Below are 19,402 nucleotides of genomic sequence, written 5' to 3' on the forward strand. Positions count from 1 at the left end.
ATCGTGAGTTCGCGGGACGTCACCGAGATGAACGTGTGTTGAACGCGGAGGTGCCGTATGTTCGGTACTGAGGATCGATCGATCGTGAAGACGTACGACTACATCAACCGCGTTGTCATAATGCTTCCGCTTAACGATCTACGAGGGTACGTGAACGACACTCTCCCCTCTCGTTGATATGCATCACCATGATCTTGCATGTGCGTAGGATTTTTTTAAACTTACTACATTCCCCAACATGTTTAGCTTGCTTTGCTCTTAGTACCATACTTGTAATTGTTAGGCTCACCTTCATATTCCACATTATTGCCTAAAAATTGCTAAGTAAGTTAAATTTTGTAATTGTACCTATTCACCCCCTCCCCCCTCTAGGCCCATCTCGATCCTTTCACTTGTCCTTCTAGAATCTAATTTTCGAGCCACCCTTAATCGAGAAGGAACCATAGTGGAAGAAACATTTCTTCGTTGCCATTAGACCCGCCCAAAAATGAGAGTCCCCAGGCTTGCAGTATACTTGTGATGCCGCCTTTGAACACACATATTTTCTCCTTCGGAGGATTTGCCATACACCATCTTCCGTCAATAACTTAAACAACCATTTGCGGAGGGGAGGCACTACTCTTAATCAAGGTCATGAATGCCCAACCCGCCTTGGTCCTTTGGACGGCAAACCACACTTCATTTAGCCAGCCAATATTTCTTTCTCTCGCTATGTCCTTGGCAAAACAATCTCGATTGATAGTAATCCAATCAATCTATGTAATACTTCTTTCGACAACTGGAAGAAGGAAATCATATATAGTACCATGTTACTCAGTACTGAATTTATGAGGATCAACCTTCCACCCAGAGATAGCAGTTTGCCTTTCCAACTACTCAGTCTTTTTCCTAGCCTCTTCTTGACGTGTTTTCATTCAACATTTGTGAGTCTCCGATAATATATCGGTATCCCAAAATAAGTGATCGGAAACTGGCCCAACCCGCATCCAAACAGGTCAACATACACATGGGCCTTGTCTTCAGCCTCGCCAAAACAAAACAATTCACTTTTATGAAAATTAACTTAAGCTCTGAGAGTTGCTCGAATGCTGATAAAACTAATTAGATTTCTTGCTTTCTCGAGGTCATGATCCATGAAAGAATCGTATCATCGGCATATTAAAGGATAGAGAGACCACCATGAGTTGTATAGTTCACTACCCATCAATTTGGCCATCAATTTTGGCATGCTCAATCATGACCATTAACATATCCGCCACTATATTGAATAGCATGGCCGATACTGGGTCATCTTGTCGCAATCATTTCTTCGTTTGAAAATAGTTGCCAATGTCGTCATTGATTTTAATAGCAACACTATTTCTAATCATGAAACTATGGATCATTGCGCACTACTATGTAGAAAATCCTTTCATTACAAGAGTTTCAAAGTCAATATTAGAAGAGGCAAAACGAAGCCGTACATACGCGTACGTTCGTCGTGCCGCAGTGCGACGGACATGAACGCATGGACGAACTGTTCTTCGTCCCGACACGTGCCGCGCAAGCGAAGCGCTGCCGTGCCGGCAGATTGCTGTCTGTCACCGGTGTAGTAGGACAGCAGGCACCGGCATGCGGCCACACCACCTAGAGCGCGCGCGCCGCCGCCACCGCTGCGCCCACCTGGCGTCCATGCACCCATCTCCATCGCTCGTGGCAAGCTCTAAATTGCCACACGCGCCCTGCAAGGCTCCTGCCGACTGATAATCTCCGGGAAGGAAAGGCGCCAAGCAACAGCTTCCGTGACCGTGACCATGCCCTGCGACGACAAGTGCGGCTGCGCCGTGCCGTGCCCGGGCGGCGCCGCTTGCAGGCAGGCACCCACCGTGACTCCAATCTCTCTGCAGCCAGCAGTAGCTTGCTTACTTACTCGAGGGGTCGCGTACCTTTTGCTAGATCTGACGTGTGTCGGTGTGGGCAGGTGCGCCGGGAAGAAGCAGAGCAGCGGCGGCGGCGGGGCGGTGCCGGTGAACCCCGCGGCCGTGGCGCACACCACCTGCACCTGCGGCGAGCACTGCTCCTGCAGGCCGTGCGCCTGCGGCAGGCTCGGCTCCGGCGACGGCGCCGGCAGGGCCGACTGCACCTGCGGCCCCACCTGCACCTGCGTCCTCTGCACCGCCTGATCAACCCATCCATCGTACTCGTAGCGTACCGTGTGTCTGTTGCTTCAGATGTACCACCAGTGTTACCTGCTCTGTTCAGTCTACTAATGGCATGAATAAGAATCCTTCATCTTCAGTCTCCCTGTGCATTTTCTCTGGACAGATATCTTCGGTATCCTTCCACGCACAAGCGCACACACACAAGCTTAGTTACATCTCCCACTCACTCACTCACTCACTCACCAGCATCTCATCACAAATCCGGCAAAAGCACTCCGAAAAAACACAAGAAGAAGAGAGAAAAACACACCCCAAAATGTACTGTACAAGTATGCATGCTCTGAACACCAAGCTCAACCACACAGTCAGTCAGTCAGTCCCCTACGTTGAGCAGCACGTCCCACAGCGTCTCGTCGACCAGCTCCGACAGGATCTCCGCCTCCATCTCCTCGGCTATCCCGTCGACGTCGTCGCGGAACACGCCGCTCCAGGGGGACACGCCCATGTCGCGGCCGATGAGCCCGTCCACCGAGTAGGCGTCGTCGTCGACGCTCGGCGGCTCCAGCCACGTCTGCACGGATCTCCACAGCCCGTCGAGCAGCCTCTTGTCCGCGGACGCTCTTCTCGGTGGCGCCGCGTACCACTTGCTGAACACGCACAGTGTTGTCGAGCCGCGGGCGACTCCGGGCAGCGCCTCGTTTATCAGGTCGAAGAGGAGGCGGTGGTCGACGTCATGGACGGAAGCGGCTTCCGGAGGTGGTGTCGAGCAGATGACTTGCTCGAACGCCCACTTGGGGATCGGCTTGATCGGTTGGCAGGTTAATGAGAGGTGATCGCCGGAGTTCTGGCCGTACATGCCGGCCACGACGAGGACGGCTCTGATGAAAGCTTTTGTCGGGTGATCCATCTCGGCCGTGTCGTCGTCGTCATCGTCCTGGACTGCTGAACTTGCTTGTGGGATTTCTTCAGCTTGATCTTGCTCCAGGCATGAATTGCCTGGTTCTGAGACAACATTTCGTTAGAAACATAACCTCTGAACACTGTTTTGAAGTAAATTCAGACATGAGCAGCAGTTGCTACTACTTACCAGAAGCACTTGAGCTCGCCGCCGGCTTCAACGGGGACCGGTGCTCACCGAAGGAAGCCTCCAACGGCGAGACGGGGCTCGGGTAACCTCCCCGGATCATCAATTCATCTGGCGGGCTGCTGCACCACGACGCCGGGCTCGGCGGCACCTCGGTGGAGTTCTCCTGAACATTCCCATGTCAGATCGATCGCACTCACTCTGAATTCTGAAACAACAGCAAGTGTTCGGTCCCTCACCTGCAGGACGCCGGGGTGGATGAGGACGGATGGGGCGGTGACCAGCGTGCCCATCGGCGGGAAGTCGTCGAGGAAGAACGATGACGACGACTCGTCGGCGGCGGCGGAGTGGAGCTTCTTGCCGAACAGCTTCGCTCTAAGCCCGAGGTTCTGCCGCAGGTTGGACACCTTCCCCTTGATGCCGAACGCATCCTTCCTCCCTTTCGGCTGCCTTTCCTCCTCCGGCGACGGCCGCCCGCCGTAGTAGTCCCCATGTCCCTCGTGCTTCAGCTGCACCCGCGCTCCGGCGAGCACCTTTGGCTCCCCCTCCGAAAGGAACTTCGCGAAGTTCCCGGACACCGGCGCCGAGAACGACCTCATCAGGTTCCTCGGCGAGGCCGCGTCGTCGGAGGAGTCGACGACCGCCGCCGTAGCGGAGTTCTTGTACCACCCATGTCTGAAGGACCGGACTTCGGATGACTCGATCGCGCGCTTCTTCTCCTCCTTGCTCCTGATTTTCTTGTCGCCCTTCCTCGCCACGTCGCGCCGCGGACTCGTCGGCTTCGGCCGCGGCTCTTCGTCCCACGGCGAAGACGACGGCGTCGAGGCGGCCGGCCGTCTCCGCTGAGAGCCGAACGGCGGCGGCTGGTCTGCCTCCGGCTCCCTCCTGAGCACGTTCCTCAGCCGGTCGGAGAGCTGCTTCCTTGCGTCTCTGCATATGTAGTCCATCTGGCTCTGCACGTCGCTGCTGCGGTACGACCGCGTCGACTCCGAGCGTAGCAGCGCCGGGTGGTGCATTTCCTTGGTGACGCTCTCCCTGATCTGGTCGGCGATGTTCCGCGCGATCTGCTTCGGGTCGGCGGGGACGTCGGGCCACAGTTCGGCCGCCCTGTCGTCGGGGGCCAAGTGCCCTTCGAGCTCGATCTTGAGCCGCATCTTCACCTCCTCCAGGAACGCCTCCATGTTGTTCTCGTTCTTCATCAGCTCCGGCGAGCCCAGCGACGACTCGTCGACGTCGTCGGCGCTCAGCTCCGGGCAGGGCTTCAGGATCACGATCCTCGTCGGCGACAGCGGCTTCTCCTCCTCCTCGTAATAGAATCTCGAGAGCGGCAGCCTCGCGGAAGAACCGTCGTCCGCGCTCGTCAGAGAGAACGTCCGGCTGCCGGAGATGGACGCGCCGCCGCCCTCCTTGCCTCTTCTTCTCGAATGCGCGTCATTGCCGTGCCTGCCATCTCTCCCTTTGCGATCCTTCTGGTGGTACCTGTAGGGTACGATCTCCGAGCACCTGTCGTCTTCGTCGTGGCCGACATTATGCCGGCTGTCCAGCTCCAGAGCCCTCGACTGCTCCCAAACCTTGCTGGCCTGCCACGCCGCGAAGTCCTTCTTGAACTTCTGCAGCTCCTCCTCCTGTGGGTGCTCCCGCGGCACCGGCTTGCTCCACCCATCACCACCACCTCCACCACCATTGCTCCTCTTGGTCAGCTGAGCAAGAATGTCCCTCTCGTCGTCGCCGGCGTCGTCGAAGGTGTAAAATTCCTGTTTCGCCGTATGCCGGACAGGATTCTTCTGCTGCGCGAAGGAGACATGCTTGGTCGGCACCGGCCTCGCGACGACCATCTCCTGCCTAGCATCATCCAGGTGGGTGGTGAGCTCGGAGTTCATCGGCGGCGAGTCCATGCCCATCAACCTGGCGATGACGCTGGGCACTCTCTTGTGGCCTTCGTTCGGCCTGAAGGACGCGTCCTCATGGATCAGCTTCTTGATTGGGGCCGAGGATGATTTTGGGTACTGCCTCATGCTGTTGCAAGAGTACTGCAGAGAGTTGTACATGAAACTTTGGTCAGGACACACCACAAAAGCAGTAGTAATCTAGCTAGAAGAACAATGCCAGCAGCTCAACATATGGCCTCCTACTTATTGGAGGCAAAAGATGGCAAGCAATGATGCAGAGAATGGCCAGGTAATTAAGGGGCAACGTGATTGTGCCCAGCAGTAGATGGCGGTCTACTGTTTGTTTGACAGCATTATTAATGGGTGTTCTGTGCTGTCCTCTCAGGCAACAACAGTCAGGTACAAGTACACCTAGCAGCAGAGCTGCCAAGGACGGACGGACAATACATATCATCTGTCAAGAAAGATCTACCCACCTAACTGAAACATGAAATGTTTGTGACTGGAATGAAGAAGAAAAAAAAGGAATTCCAGGTCCTTTTTCTGGAAACAAAATAATTTACCAGACGCATGCATACAGGGGCCAGGGAAGAAAATGATGCAGTGAATTAGTCTGACAGATGGAGAGAATGAACAGGGAAGGGATTGTACTACTCACCGGGACGTCCTCTTGGAAGACGCCGTAGCTGTGGGGCGCCTCCATGGCGAACTCCATGCTGTTCCTCGGAGCATCGAACCCTGCAATTAAGCCCAACCACGATCCATTAAACTTGCTGCGAACCCAATCACGAACCAGGACTGTCACCACCAACGAAAATGGCGTGCAAAGGTATCTGGAAATGATCGGATTCTAAAATTCAGCAAGTGTGTACCTTGGCCCGGCTGCCTCTTGCTGCTGTTGGCCGTCCACTTCTTGGAGGTGCTGGCCTGGGAGAAGTCCAGGTACTGCATCATGGTCACAACTTTCAGAGAGATCCAGCAGTCTGCTTCGGTGGCGAGGCTACTAGGATCTCCGATGGCCGGGTGGGATTGACCTCGATATCCTGTAAAATTTTGCAGGAAATCATGTCATACTCTGAATTTTCTTCTTCTTCTTCTTCTTCTTCTTCTTCTTCTTCTTCTTCTCTTCTTCTTCTTCTCGGGCAGAGTAATCTAGTAGAGATTTCTCATGAGGAAAATTACAGAGTAATCTAGTAGAAATTGGAGAGCAATTGGCCAAAGATCTTTTGTTTATTTTTGCAAGCGTGAAAACAAAATTCAACAAGCAAGGAATTCTCCAAAGAAATAAGCTAGTCAGATTCATGAGAGGAAGCAGAGGAGGAGATGAACAGGGGAGGACGGCGACGGTCCGGAGACGTCAACGTGGGTGGTGGGGAAGCTGAGCTGCCGAGCCCCACCACGTGCACGCAGATCGCACGCATTTCCTCCAAGCACAAGCAACGAACCGGACGCAAAACTAAAACAAATGCTAGCTAAACAAGAAGAATCGACCAAGAAGCAGGAGGCATCGTCGACGAGGAACGAACCGATGAACCGGCAAGAAGAGCATCCAAGGGATCGATCTTCCCAGTGCCGGCGTACTTACGCCACCTCGCCGCGGGCGAACCACGGCTAGCCGGCCGCCCGTCGCCGGCGGGTCAGCGAAGAATGCTAGCTAGCTCCCGCGGAGGAGAAGAGAAGAAGAGATGGCGCTACGCGAGCCTGCCCGAGGCTTATGAATGGCGGTAGTTGTAGTGGCGGCAAGCGGGACAGGAGCCCATGCCATGCATATGCATATGCATGGACGGGACGGGACGGGGCGGGAGGGAAAGCAACAGCGGGGAAAGCGAAAGCCTCGGCCTCGCTCGCTAGCTTTCCCACCCTCTTGCTGTAATTACTAACTTACTCCCTCTGTTCTAAATTACTCGTCGCAGAAATGAATGTATCTAGTACTAAAATACATCTATATATATCTATACCTATTACAAGTAATTTGGAACGGAGGGAGTACTACGTATACGATAATCGGAAACGCCATTGCCATGGTGCTGCCATTTTCTCCGGCCGCCGTGCTGTTAGCCTCTACCTGTTGGACGTTTTCAAGGGATGCCGGGAGAGATTCCCCCTGGCGCTATTTTTAACAGTATATGCTGAAATTTTTAGGGATTAATAATAACAGTGTTACTATGTTATTGATTGAAGAGGAGAGGACAGCTTGGTGCGGCGAGGACTCCCTCTCTGGCTGGCTAGCTAGCCAGGAGTAGGAGTGGTTGGTGCGGCAACCACACGCTTTCCGTTGCCCGGCCCGCACGAGCGGAGGCCGTTCCATTTGGCGCCGTTCTGGTGCTGCTGCCTCCTCCTCGTCCGTTTCCGTTCCGGACAGCCCTGTGCGTGCTGGCCATCATAGAATCGGCCATGTCATGTGGGAATTGGATGAGATGTACTACTACTAATACCAATTCTCCCATCTTTTGTTAATACTCCAGTACAGACTAACAGTATATTAATACAAGGCGGGAGAATCGTTCCTGGCACCCCAAGCCGTACAGCAGATCCGCCAAGGCCAGCTTAGGGAAATGGCCACATTTGGGCGGGTGGAACACGCGGTAATCATCCCTAGCTTGCACCGTACAAATGATTGTTTTGATGGCGATGACACGCACACACGCGATCTGCCTAACTACATGTGCCCTGCGTCCTTCTCAACAATCTAGGCCACTCCCCATCCTCGCCGCGAGCGAGCGTACGCATCGCATCCTAGGCGCGGCACCAGACGTATATTACCAGCAGGTCTATCGAGGCGAAGTGGCAGCGGCAGCGGCAGCGTCACCACGGCTGTTTGCTGGTGGCCGCGCAGCCGGAGCCGCCGAGCACCGGCCGCATCGATTCATTAATTCAATGGCGATCTCCTCCCCGACCGGCAGGGGTACAGCAGCACCGGCGCCACCACGCCCCACGCCGTCGACCGGCCGGACCAGTGTCGTGCATGCGCCAGTGCCCCCACGCGCGGGAGATTTCCGCGTCGCCTCGCCTCACTGGCCGTGGCCGGAATGTCCCTCGCACACGCACGCACATGCGCCTGCCCTGCCTTGACCCGGCCGGCTTGGCGTCAGCAGCCAACAACTGTCTGCTCTACGGCTTGTTTACTAGTTCTACTACCAGCTTAGTGATGGTCTGATGGATGTGGCTGGCTGGGCTGGTTAGTTGGTTAGCGGCTGCCACTGGCCAAAGCCAGCGCCGGCCGGTGCGTGCTGTGAGTGATGATAATACAATGGGGCGTGTACATTACATCGGAATGGTCCATTATGGCGTGGTATGATGGCCATGATGCAGTAGTGGGCATCGTATGCCTGCCCTGTATGTATTATTGTTTCTCAAGGTCGCCTCCTCGTTAATTCTCTGCTCAATATACATGTTACATGTATCCATCTGACCCAACTACTGCCAACTGACACAGATACTGCGGTTCCACACACGCCACCCACAATCTAGTGTGAAATAAAAATTCTATGGCATTTGATTGAGAGGTGTTAGGAAAAGAAAAACAGGGATGGATGGGGAGATCAAACCAAGCATCATTCCCTGTGGAATACACAAATGAGCAGCAGCCGGTGCTTTCGGTAGGAAGACCGAACCTCTTTCTGTTTTGTTTAGTTTGGTTGGGGCTATGGTTATCAAATGCATGACGTGCGCGCATGCACGGCCATCATTCCTCCCTACTAAACTAAGCATGCAAAGGGGCAGGGAAAATCATGCCACATCCATGCTGGAGTTTATAAACTACCCTACCCAGCAAAAAAAAGAGAGAGAGAGGAGCTTATAAACTAGTTAACCCTGTGACCCTCCTGGATCAAGACATCACATGGTGGGGTGCCCCATCGAATCAATACCACCCCCTCCCCACACCCACAGCCCACATTGCCTAAAGCCAAGGGCGATAGGGCGATCGCTGTGCTGTCGACCCGGGCCAAAAGTTAACCAAAGATTACTCTATCTACTCTTCAGTGACATTATCCTAACAGCAGAACAGTATGTGAACACACAGAATTCGGCAAATGTTTATGAGTTCGCAAGTTGAGGATTATTTGTTCATCTTCAATTTTTACGGAGAGAATGAATTCAAGGCTACGGTACGAGAATTTTCTTGATAATTAGGCTCGTAGGTTCGTTCAACCAACCTTTGTAGATTTGTCCGTGGAGCCCTCTTCGGTTGTTCCAGCTCCATCTTGCGTCCATGGCGCATGTATCCGGTCCGCAACTCTGCATACGCATAGATCTGCATGTACAAGCACTTACCTTTGCATATCTCGATGGGCCGCCGTATCCCTCTCGAGATTGCCTTGAGCTTTCTGCCTTCAAAAGCACTGCCAACAAGTGTAAAGGAGCTTCCAATAGTTAAAACACCACCATAAAAAAAAATCAGCCGAGATGATCCTCGAATCACTTGCAATTTGCTAATATAAGCAAGCAGACTCGGAGCATTGGCGTCTAATGGCGTCTTTCTGCAGGGGCTTAAAGGGGAACCGGGTCTCCTAGGTTGTAAAGGGGAAGCCATGATCAGCACAGCACACTTTAATTCTGTGCCCACCCCAATGAATAATAGCTCGTGCATCTTCCGGTGAAAATTCCCGCCGATCGTTCAGATCAGGAGAGCCCCCACAGCAACATGTTTTCATGTGAAGCTGCTGCCTGCTTCTGGGGTAAGCAATACTGCACTACAAGGTGTCTGAGCAGTAGTGGTCCAGCAGACTCTTGAACAATTGTGAATGTAGGGGCAAGAACCCATCAATCATCTCTTTGCCCCGTCAGACGGTAACCTATGCACGGGTTTTACATGCATCTTACTACGGAATTGATATATCAAACTTGTTGTACTCCAGTTTGTTTATAGGCGCGATCATTGTGCATGACTGCTGCTGCTGGATTCTGAGATATAAAACCAGTCTGCTCTTTAAAGAAAATGGATGGACTGGGATCTGCATGTGCTGTACTTCATAATCAGAAATCATATCTCACATAAGATTTATTTTGATTGCCAACCTACTAAGGGATTGCCTATTAAAGTGCCTGATAAGTCATATGTCTAAACCACCATCCCAACCTAGATACATTTATAATCTATACAGATCAGAGAGACCAGTTATGTTTGATAAAATCGAACAGTTTCTGCAGATCAGACTAAATGGCATGCAGTTTTGGGTGACTAAGATTTACACAAGATCCAAGACAGTGAGAATAAGCAAAACGGTTATACTAATTGGCCAGTCTTGAGTCTAACAAACACCTTGAAATAATAGAACGTGCAACCTCCCGCAGGAATAGACCTAAATCATCTCAAGATATTCACAGTAAATTGGTCATTATCAATCATCGTTAGTGCTTCCAAACTCTCACAAGGAGAAGCCATAAGTTCTTATCGCGAGGATGTGATTTAAGTGTCTCTATCAAGTTATGTCATATGCATTCTTATTATTCATCTAGGCAGCAACTTGGCCATCTTTCATAGACAGTGCAAGAGTAAGAACAACATGAACAACTAACAATAGCAAGCAATTTTCCAAATAATATGAAATGTACAGTGGGGAAGGGAATACCAAGCTGGAGTTATCATTCATGTGCCCACTATATGCAAAACAATGATGGCCTATTAGTAAAACTTGGGCAGATCATGTGATGCTTGTTGTAGAAGTTACCACATGCTTCATTACAAGCTATAACTGCTGTGATTGAATCTGTATACATGATCGAAGAACCGAAGGAAACCCGCAAAAATTGAAATGCTTATTATATATTCAGATTAACCAGCGACGTACACGAAAATAGCTTGCCGAGTGGTCTATCCATAGTCAGTGAACATACAAAAGATGACTCAGTCATGCAGGTACACCACTTGAAGACATAACTGTATGTTACAAGCTAATGATGGGCTATTACTGAAGTAAAATCTCTAATGTTCTACCTTCTTTTGCTCAAAGGAAGATGTAATTTTCTGCATTACCCAAGAGGCCAAGACTAACAAAATCATCACAATAAAAGGGTAGCATGTCACCTCTTCTGCATCAATCTGCTCAACTGACTTGTACATACACTCTCTCTTTGTATCCTGTTACCAGCATTTGAGGCAAGAAAAACTTCTCCAATCTGCTTCTAATTCAGGTATTCACCTCTTCTGCATCAATCTGCTCAACTGATTGTAGATACTCTCTCTCATGGTATCCCTGTTGCCAGTATTTAAGGTGAAAACATCTGCTCCAGGATGATTCCTCAACCTTGCAACTGCATTTTATAGGGGAGAATGTTTTAGTCACGACCCAAGGAGAGACCATAGTCAGAAGATTGACTCGCATGCGTCTACAGAAAAGCATGGGGTGGTAAAAATATATCTTGCTCCCATGCTGGAGATATCTGTTAATTTCTTATATATGTAACATAGCACACTTGGGTACACTGTAGCAATCGTTATAAAAATGTGCCCATGGCTGAACCGGGTACTAAAAGACAATCGATGCAATGCTCTTTATACAATATCATGTACAGTCAAGTTCCCAATTTGTTAAAAATGGTACCTCCAGGAATGTCTCGGCCATATCTTGGTAGTGGTATGGTGGCCAGCACAGGGATGTTGAACTCCATAACTCTCATCACAGCAGGGAAAAATGCTGAACTGAACAATTCCATTTTACCCACTTCATCAATGATGAAGAGATCTGTATCTTCTTTGACCTGATAAATCAACAAGAAATATAAAGCTGTTGGCTACATTTCGATAGTAAACAGTGATCTGACAGACTGGTCTAAATCCTGGGTTCATGATTATCACACATGTCTGGCATGTATGAACAAACTAGCAACCTACCATTCGAACTAAGGTCAGGGAAATATCTCGGAACTGCTTACCTGTAACTCAGGCAATGCTAGCGATTCCAAAGATGCTACATCTACTTTGTACTTTCCAACAGTAGGCCATCTAACAGACTCAGGGCTGCAAGATACCACAAACTTAGATGCCATTATCACTAAGATAAAATAGTTCAATGAGTAATCTCTAAGGATATAATCAACAAAGCACTAAAATAAACTACGAATTATCTAACAGAGACCATACCTAAAACCTTTTCACTGAGCTTGATTAGAAGCTATACAGTAACATGACAGAAAACAAGACACGGAAAGACGCAAAATTATGTGAAGATGATACTTCTTGAGCTATGTATTCTACCTAATTGTTACTCTGCATGGCAGGAGTGTGCCAAAATGAGAAGAGCCAAAATCTACCATATGCTTGAGATTACTGGCAGTGGCATTAACTAGTCTCACATAAAATTGAGTTTGGAGATCAGATGTTTATCGACAAATCCGAGACATAAACAAGTGGCCTAACAAGCTGAATATCGGTGTCAGGAGGCATTCTTCTACCATCAGCGGCATTTGAAATGTAGGCAAGTGTTAAAAGTGCAACATAGACAGGTTTAAGGAAGTTCTGAAATGTTCCATCACTTGGAGAGAGAACTCTGTGCACCATCAGACAAGGATTTTAACAGTGACCGCAAGCAAGTTTATTGAAACTAGATGCAGTTAACTCGAGTGTAAGAATCTATTGCCGTGCATATGCTAGCCAAGGAATTCAAATCAAGCATAGGGGCAGGCAAGCTGAGGGCAACCTTGAAATCCTAGAGGATGCAAGCGGTCCGCTTCGCCCGTCGAGCGTCACGACCTCGAACCCGACTCTCTCCCCATTCTCCCTCACCTCCCCTGCAAACAGAAAGCACGACGGGGAGTGAAATCTCTGGGGGCAAACCGCACGGGCAAACGAATCGGAGATCGGAGTTGGAGGGGGGCGGTACGGGTGTAGAATCCGCGGACGGCGAGGTGCGGGTGGGACGACCTGAGGGTTTCTAGCACCCGCATGACCAGCGTCGTCTTCCCCACGCCCTGCGAGCACCGGCGGCGGGCCGACCGAGGCCGTGGTTAGGCGCTTGGCAAGGCGGGAGGAGGGTTTTGTGCGGGGTTCGAGGGGTTACTGCTTACCGGTGGGCCGGTGACGAGGAGACATCTCGACGGCGCGGCGGCCATCGGCGAGGCAGGCGACGGCGGCCGCGGCTGGGTTTTTTTTTTTTTTTTGGCTGGTGGTAGCGGCGTGGTGCCGTACAGACTGGCAGATTGCCTCGTCGCGGCCCAAACGAGAGAACACGACACGGTCTATGACTATGCGGGCCGCAATTTTCCATCAGGTAGGGACTGTCGGTATTGCCGGCCCAGTAGACGATGGGTTTGGTTGCTGGGTTACCCCACCTAGTTTCAAAAAGCCCTAAAAGAAACTAGTTTTAAAAAAAATTCCATTTTGACTGGATGCCAGTGTTTTGTTCGTGGGAGAACAGGGATAATATTCCTCCAAAACGAGGCTCCACCGGGAAAACCTCACTAAATTTGAGAAGAAAGAATGAAAAATGCAGCACATGTATGTAACATAAATTTACTACGATTCAATAATTTTAGAGTTTATTTCAATGTGAATGGATTAAAAACATTAAATGATGCCTTTTGATAAAAAAAGATTCATTGGAGCAAAAGAAACCATGAGGTCTTTTGATCAAAGAAAAATTCCATTCACGTCAAAAGAAACAGGAAGGGCATGTTATGTTCTACTAATAGTGGTATATGGGCTAATTTATAGCCCAATTTGAATTTAATACATTTCACAACGAAATCTATCTTTTTGTGTTCTTGAGCTGCAAATCAAGTTTAAACCTGGTATAATTGTAAAAGAATCTGCTATGTACATGTTTTTTTGCGAGAAAACTTTTGATCTAATCATCATCGATAATGGCGATACAACGAACACCAGAAAAATAACAAAAATTACATCCAAAATTCGTAGACCACCTAGTAGCAACTAAAGTACTAAAGTGAGCCGAAGGCCCACCACCGTCATTGCCGCACCCTCATCAGAGTCGAGGAAAACTTGTTATGGTAGACAGTTGGGAAGCCGTTGTGCTAATGCCCAACATATCTAACGTACCAGAACATCAACCGTCGCCCTGATGAATAGAAGCGTAGATCGGAAGGATCCAACCTGTAGACACATAAACGCGGGCGAGTGAGAAATAGATTTGAGCAGATCCATCAAAGACAACCACTGGCCGAATCCCGCAAGATCTATCGGAGACACACCTCCACGTGCCCTTCGACGATGCTAGACGCACCACCGGAACAGCGGCTAGGCGGGGAGAACCTTATTGCATCTTCACGGAGCCGTCGTCATCTCATCTTCTTGAGCAGGACACACCAAACTAAAAGAACATTTTAAATCGAAACCCTCCCACTGGCAAGGTCCAGGATCCATCGCGCCACTGGCGGACCTCCCCAGTGGGCAGGGTATGGTAGCCGCCATACCTTACTTCTGGGCAAAAAAATAATATACATATGCATCTATCGATCGATACTTGAATGAATTGCTTGACTCGTTTGACCGCACCCAGGGCTGGCCAGCCTGGCTTGATGGGCCGACGTGACGCATCCAGCTGTTGGGCACTTGGGCTAGTAACAACCGGTCGAGATCGAGCCAGCGCCCACGCACACGAGACACGGCGCCCAGCCGCGACGCAACACTAAGCAGCTAGCGCGGCGGCGGCAGCTGGCCAGGTCGTGAGGATGAGGAGGGCCGTGGGCGACCGACGACGGGGCAGCCGACGGCCGGACGACAGCGACTGGCTGGGGGCTTAGAGGGCGGCGGCAGCAGAAAGCAGCGGCTCCAGCGGGCGACGATAGTTGAGGATTTTGCTGGTAATCTCTCAGGGTCCGAAACTCTGAACCACTCCTCTGCTCTGAACTATTTGCAGCCACTACCACTTTGTTTATACAATTATATTTTTCATTCATGCTAGTGTACGCACAAATTTTTTGTTTTTAGATGATTATACGTACAAGCTAATAAGATGCCCAGCCGGCGCAATTCTGTGACTTCTGTCCATAAGATGGAAAAGAAGGGGAAAGAACCAGCAAATGCAAAGGAAAGAGGAGGAAGAGGTATATTTATCATGTCCGCTTGGTAAAATTAAGGAAGATGTGTTACATTGAGTGATAAATCTTCAAAAGATTGCTCTTGTTAAAATTAAGGAAGATTTTCAGAAGAAGGGTAGGGCACTGCCAATGCCTGGGTCTTCTAGACGCCATTATAAGCATTATCGGTATGTTTTAGGTTGTTTTTCTATTGAAACATTATACATTTTCATTGTATTTGGTTATTCATTTGTAGTATGCATTGTTAGTGTGTATTAACTCCTTTGATTCGCATAAAAAAGAATCTTAGTGAGACTTCGCCCCATCTTAAAAAAAATTCATGGTCCGCCTCTGCATCGCGCCACATGGCCCCAAGGCCACAGGAGATGAGGCAGATTAGCGCCGTCGACAGGGGGCAAGAACCCTCGCCACATGTTTAGTTGAGACGGACGAATGATAAGTGGTATAGTTGCGGCGGTTTAGATTAGCCACATGTTTAGTTAGGTGGTATAGTTGCGGCGGTTTTTCAAGTAAAACCGAGGCACGGCACCACCGGTTTCGTACGAGCGAGACGCTAATCTGGCGGCCACGAGCACACGGCATAGGATAGGGCCTCGAGTTCACCACGCCACCCCTACGCGGCTACGCTGTCGAGACTCGAGACTGATTCCGATTCCCGTTGTTGTGGATCACACGTCTTTCCGGTTTCAGCAAACGAGTTAAAGCCATTATTACCGATGTTGGGCTCCCCTCGTGGAAATGGGAACCGCGGGAAGTTTCCGCGAAAGCCTCCGGCCCGGCGTGTGCGGTGGATACGCGATGCTGGAGCAATTTCTGGCAAGTTTACCCACGGGCCGGCCGAATCCGGCCAGGTCTTGTCCTCGTTTCGGTCCAGCCCACGCGCCATCGACCTCCCCTATGCACGCTCTTTTTTTTTTCCTCTCAAGAACTCGCACGCAGGCAGCTATAGGCCCAGTTCTTTTGAGCAGATTATAAAGAATCTTGGTCTCAAAAATTCCGAGCGAAAAAAATTCGATTGAACTTCCAAAATCTCAACCGAATTCTCCAGAATCCTAGCGCAATCTTAAAATCCCAAAATACCTGGTTTCTCCCACAATCTCTGAATTCTGACAAGTCCCATCAAAGAAAATGTTTCGAAGTATAGTTGTACCCCTATTGTATTACGTATTTACGGTCAAAATGCCACCCCGCAGCCCAGCCCAGGACCCCGAAACGAGCGGACGCACCCGACCGCTCGCTCGTCTCCCAGTTCCCGCACCGCATCGGGGCAGCGGAGCTTCAAGCCGCCCCGCCCCCGCCGGCCAGGCCGCCCCCGCTCCCGCCGGCCAGCCTCCCTTTCCCGGTCCGCCCCGCCCTCCCCGCCCGGCAGTTCGCCCCGCCCCGCCAGCTTCGCGGCAGCGTCTAGGGTTGCCGCGCCGCCGCCGGCCAGGCCACGCCACCCCCGCCCCCGCCGGCCAGCTTCCCTCCTCAACTCCTCCTCGCCCCTCAGTCCGCCCCGGCCCTCAGCCCCGTCCCTCAAAGTTCGACGCCGACGCTCACGGTGAGCCCTCCTTTTTGCATCTCTCTATTTCTTCATGCTTGAATAATGCTTGAATTGATGCTAGCTATTGTTGATAGATAAAATAGGTAGATGGATTGATGCTTGAGTTTGTTAACATTTCATCAAACAAATTCTGTCTAAGGGTAGTACAGACAATTCAACACACAACAGCTTCTAGAATCTCAAACTACAATCTCTGAAAAGAACTCGACAACAGATTCTGGGAGAAGCAGATTCTGGGAGAATTTTCCAGAATCCTAATTCTGTAGAATCTTGCCTGAAAAGAACTGGGCCATAATAAGTGCGGAACGGATCCTCTAACATCATGAAGAGATGTCACGAAGCTACAGTGCAATCCCAGTGCAAAACAAAGAAGAGATGTCATGGACACTATAGCAAAAATAATATGCGCAATTACTGTTCATAAAAAATAAAATTCGAAATTAATTTTATTACACCATAATTTTGTTTATATGTAATTATTGTAAATATATAAAGTAGATTTGTGATTTGTAAAGTAATTCAAATCATTTTAGGCTTAATCATATGGATGTGAAAAAGGGATGTCAGGGTACCGTAGCTTCCCTAACATCCCTTCGTGATGTTAGAGGATCTCGTTCCTAATAAGTGGGGGGAATAAGTGGGGGGAGGAGGAATAAGAAGAAGAAGAAGAAGAAGCCAACCCATCCAAGCGGCAGCAGAGCAGACGGCCGGCGACGAACCAATCCAGCCAGCCGAACTCGTCAGCGCGCAGCAGCCTCTCCCGCGAGGTTCGTTTCCCGCTCGACCTAGCCCCCTTCAATCCCATCTCCTCACGGCCGGCCGCGGCGGCGGCGGTTTCGATCGAGCTAGGCCGCCTCTTTAGGTTTCCTGCAGTCAATCGACCGGGCGTGCGTGTTTCTTGGGCATTCCCCCCCTCCCGGCGTTGGCCAGGCCAGGGTTTTCTTGGAGGAGGGGATCGATTTTGTTAGTGATTTGGGCAAGCCGCTCTCTTTGCTTCGTGGCGGGGATGGGGATATTTATCTTTATTACAGCATGACAATTCTTTCTTGATGTTTTTCACCGGTCCCTTGTCCAATTTCAACCGTCTCTTTGGATTCGACACCGCATCTCGTCCTGCGCGCGCCGACGGTTTGATTAGGGTTTCTTTTCAATCTCTTGGGATGAACGACCGGCATCACGCATGTAGATGTACTAGTAGTATAGTAGTATGTTTCTTGTTTGGCACCTCAATTTCCAGGTTATTATATTATTGCTAGTGCTCTTGTTCCTGGCGTTGATGCGTGATCCTTGCTTGCATAGATACATACAAAACTCGGTTCCAGACTGTCGCCACGGCCCACCCACGGCTTGGAAATTTCAGCTAGATTTCAGCCAGGCGCACCTTTTCTTTTTGTTATTGTTATTAGTAAATTGCTTGGCTATTGCCACGGTGGCCGCATCACAGCTGCGAAATCCCCACTGGCGTAGGATGCAAAGATAAGACGCTGGCAAGTGGCTGTACAGCTTATTCTTGTTTACTTGTCTTAGACACAGATGTATATCGCTGTCAAAGACTGCGACGACGTGCCGTGCTGATTGAATATTAGTTGGACGAGCCTGCTGGGGCTGAACATTTGACTTTTGACCGAAACAAGTGATCAGAAGCGCTTCCCCAGTTGACATCATCCTGCAGACGGCGTTTAGGATGGGCATCATCTTTATCTCCCACTATATATGTATGTGCAGCATGCTTCGTCTAGTTCCCAACTTCCCAAGAACACCCTCAAGCATACAAGCCTTGGGTTTCTACTCTGCACTGAACTAATTGATAAGCGTATGTGTCCTCGTGCTTTTATTCTTTCCACGCTTTTAGTAGCTCATAAGGGTATCTTGTGTATACTGGATTTTATTTCTTCTCCCTGGGGCTGCCATAGTACCTTTATTTTGGGATTGTTGTTCAGATTCCTTTGAAGTATGCTGCGGTGGGAACCTGTGATATTGCTTTTCTGTTTCCCAGACATGGCTATCAAACAGGAGAGTGGATTTTTTTTGTTTCTTTTTGCATTTTTAATAATAATGACATGCTGTTCCAACATAATCTGCGTATTGTTGTTTGTAATACTATGTCCTTTCCCCTGATATGACTACATATTGCCACTAATCAGGTTTTTTCATTTGAGAGATTAGTCAGCGTCTGCATACGTTAGTCGTTATGTAAGTAAAGCCATGACTATCTGGTTTAGTTCTATGACGCTCTCGCTTATTCATTGGCAGAGTCTCACAAAGAGTGGTCATGAGCCAATCATGCAAAAATATTAGATTTTTTTGTCCTTTTTTTTTGCGCATGGCAGCATTTTTAATCCATCGCTTCTTCCTTTGTAGATAAACCATGGGTGGGGTACTTGGTTTGATACAGATTGATCAATCAACAGTAGCCATCAAGGAGACCTTCGGGAAGTTTGATGCCATCCTGCAACCTGGATGCCACTGCTTGCCATGGTGCCTAGGGCAGCAGATTGCTGGATACCTTTCTCTGCGTGTGCAACAGCTTGATGTCCGATGCGAAACAAAAACAAAGGTACTACCTTATTTCTGCTGTATTTGATTATTGTTTTGTACTTGGCTGAAGGTCCCAGGAGTTATTTTCATGCATGGGTGAAATACTTATTTGAAGTTCTGTTTTCATTCCATATTAGTGTTTGTCATTGAGAATACCTGCATACAATATCTATGCTTTCTCATCTGAATGGGATACCTACAATTTAAA

At 49.7% G+C, this 19,402-nt stretch overlaps 2 protein-coding genes and 1 long non-coding RNA gene across 4 annotated transcripts; 2 read left to right on the top strand and 1 right to left on the bottom strand.

The window, feature by feature from the left end:
* The first annotated feature begins 1,331 nt into the window (after positions 1 to 1,331).
* On the top strand, positions 1,332 to 2,162 carry LOC125511332 (EC protein I/II-like). The gene is made up of 2 exons (XM_048676678.1): positions 1,332 to 1,852; positions 1,961 to 2,162. Exons 1-2 carry the CDS (start codon positions 1,794 to 1,796, stop codon positions 2,160 to 2,162), a joined length of 261 nt encoding a protein of 86 aa, XP_048532635.1. The 5' UTR covers positions 1,332 to 1,793.
* An 87-nt stretch (positions 2,163 to 2,249) lies between these two features.
* On the bottom strand, positions 2,250 to 13,283 carry LOC125507559. The gene is made up of 13 exons (XM_048672101.1): positions 13,122 to 13,283; positions 12,938 to 13,025; positions 12,755 to 12,845; positions 11,991 to 12,075; positions 11,660 to 11,816; positions 11,258 to 11,369; positions 10,401 to 10,417; positions 9,272 to 9,478; positions 5,987 to 6,157; positions 5,773 to 5,852; positions 3,465 to 5,255; positions 3,229 to 3,391; positions 2,250 to 3,143 (listed from the first exon to the last, which is right to left on the bottom strand). The coding sequence occupies exons 1-13, from the start codon at positions 13,164 to 13,166 to the stop codon at positions 2,515 to 2,517; spliced, it is 3,636 nt and encodes a 1,211-aa protein (XP_048528058.1). The 5' UTR covers positions 13,167 to 13,283; the 3' UTR covers positions 2,250 to 2,514.
* Positions 13,284 to 16,590: 3,307 nt separating this feature from the next.
* Positions 16,591 to 19,180, top strand: LOC125506332. Of its 2 annotated transcripts, none has more exons than XR_007282631.1 (2): positions 16,591 to 17,423; positions 19,018 to 19,180. It is a non-coding gene; the product is annotated as an uncharacterized LOC125506332 (long non-coding RNA). The 2 variants fall into 2 exon arrangements; XR_007282632.1 differs by lacking the exon at positions 16,591 to 17,423 and adding an exon at positions 17,430 to 18,469.
* The last annotated feature ends 222 nt before the right edge of the window (positions 19,181 to 19,402 follow it).

Source organism: Triticum urartu, chromosome 5, assembly GCF_003073215.2.
Source record: "Triticum urartu cultivar G1812 chromosome 5, Tu2.1, whole genome shotgun sequence".
NCBI classification, from domain to species: domain Eukaryota; kingdom Viridiplantae; phylum Streptophyta; class Magnoliopsida; order Poales; family Poaceae; genus Triticum; species Triticum urartu.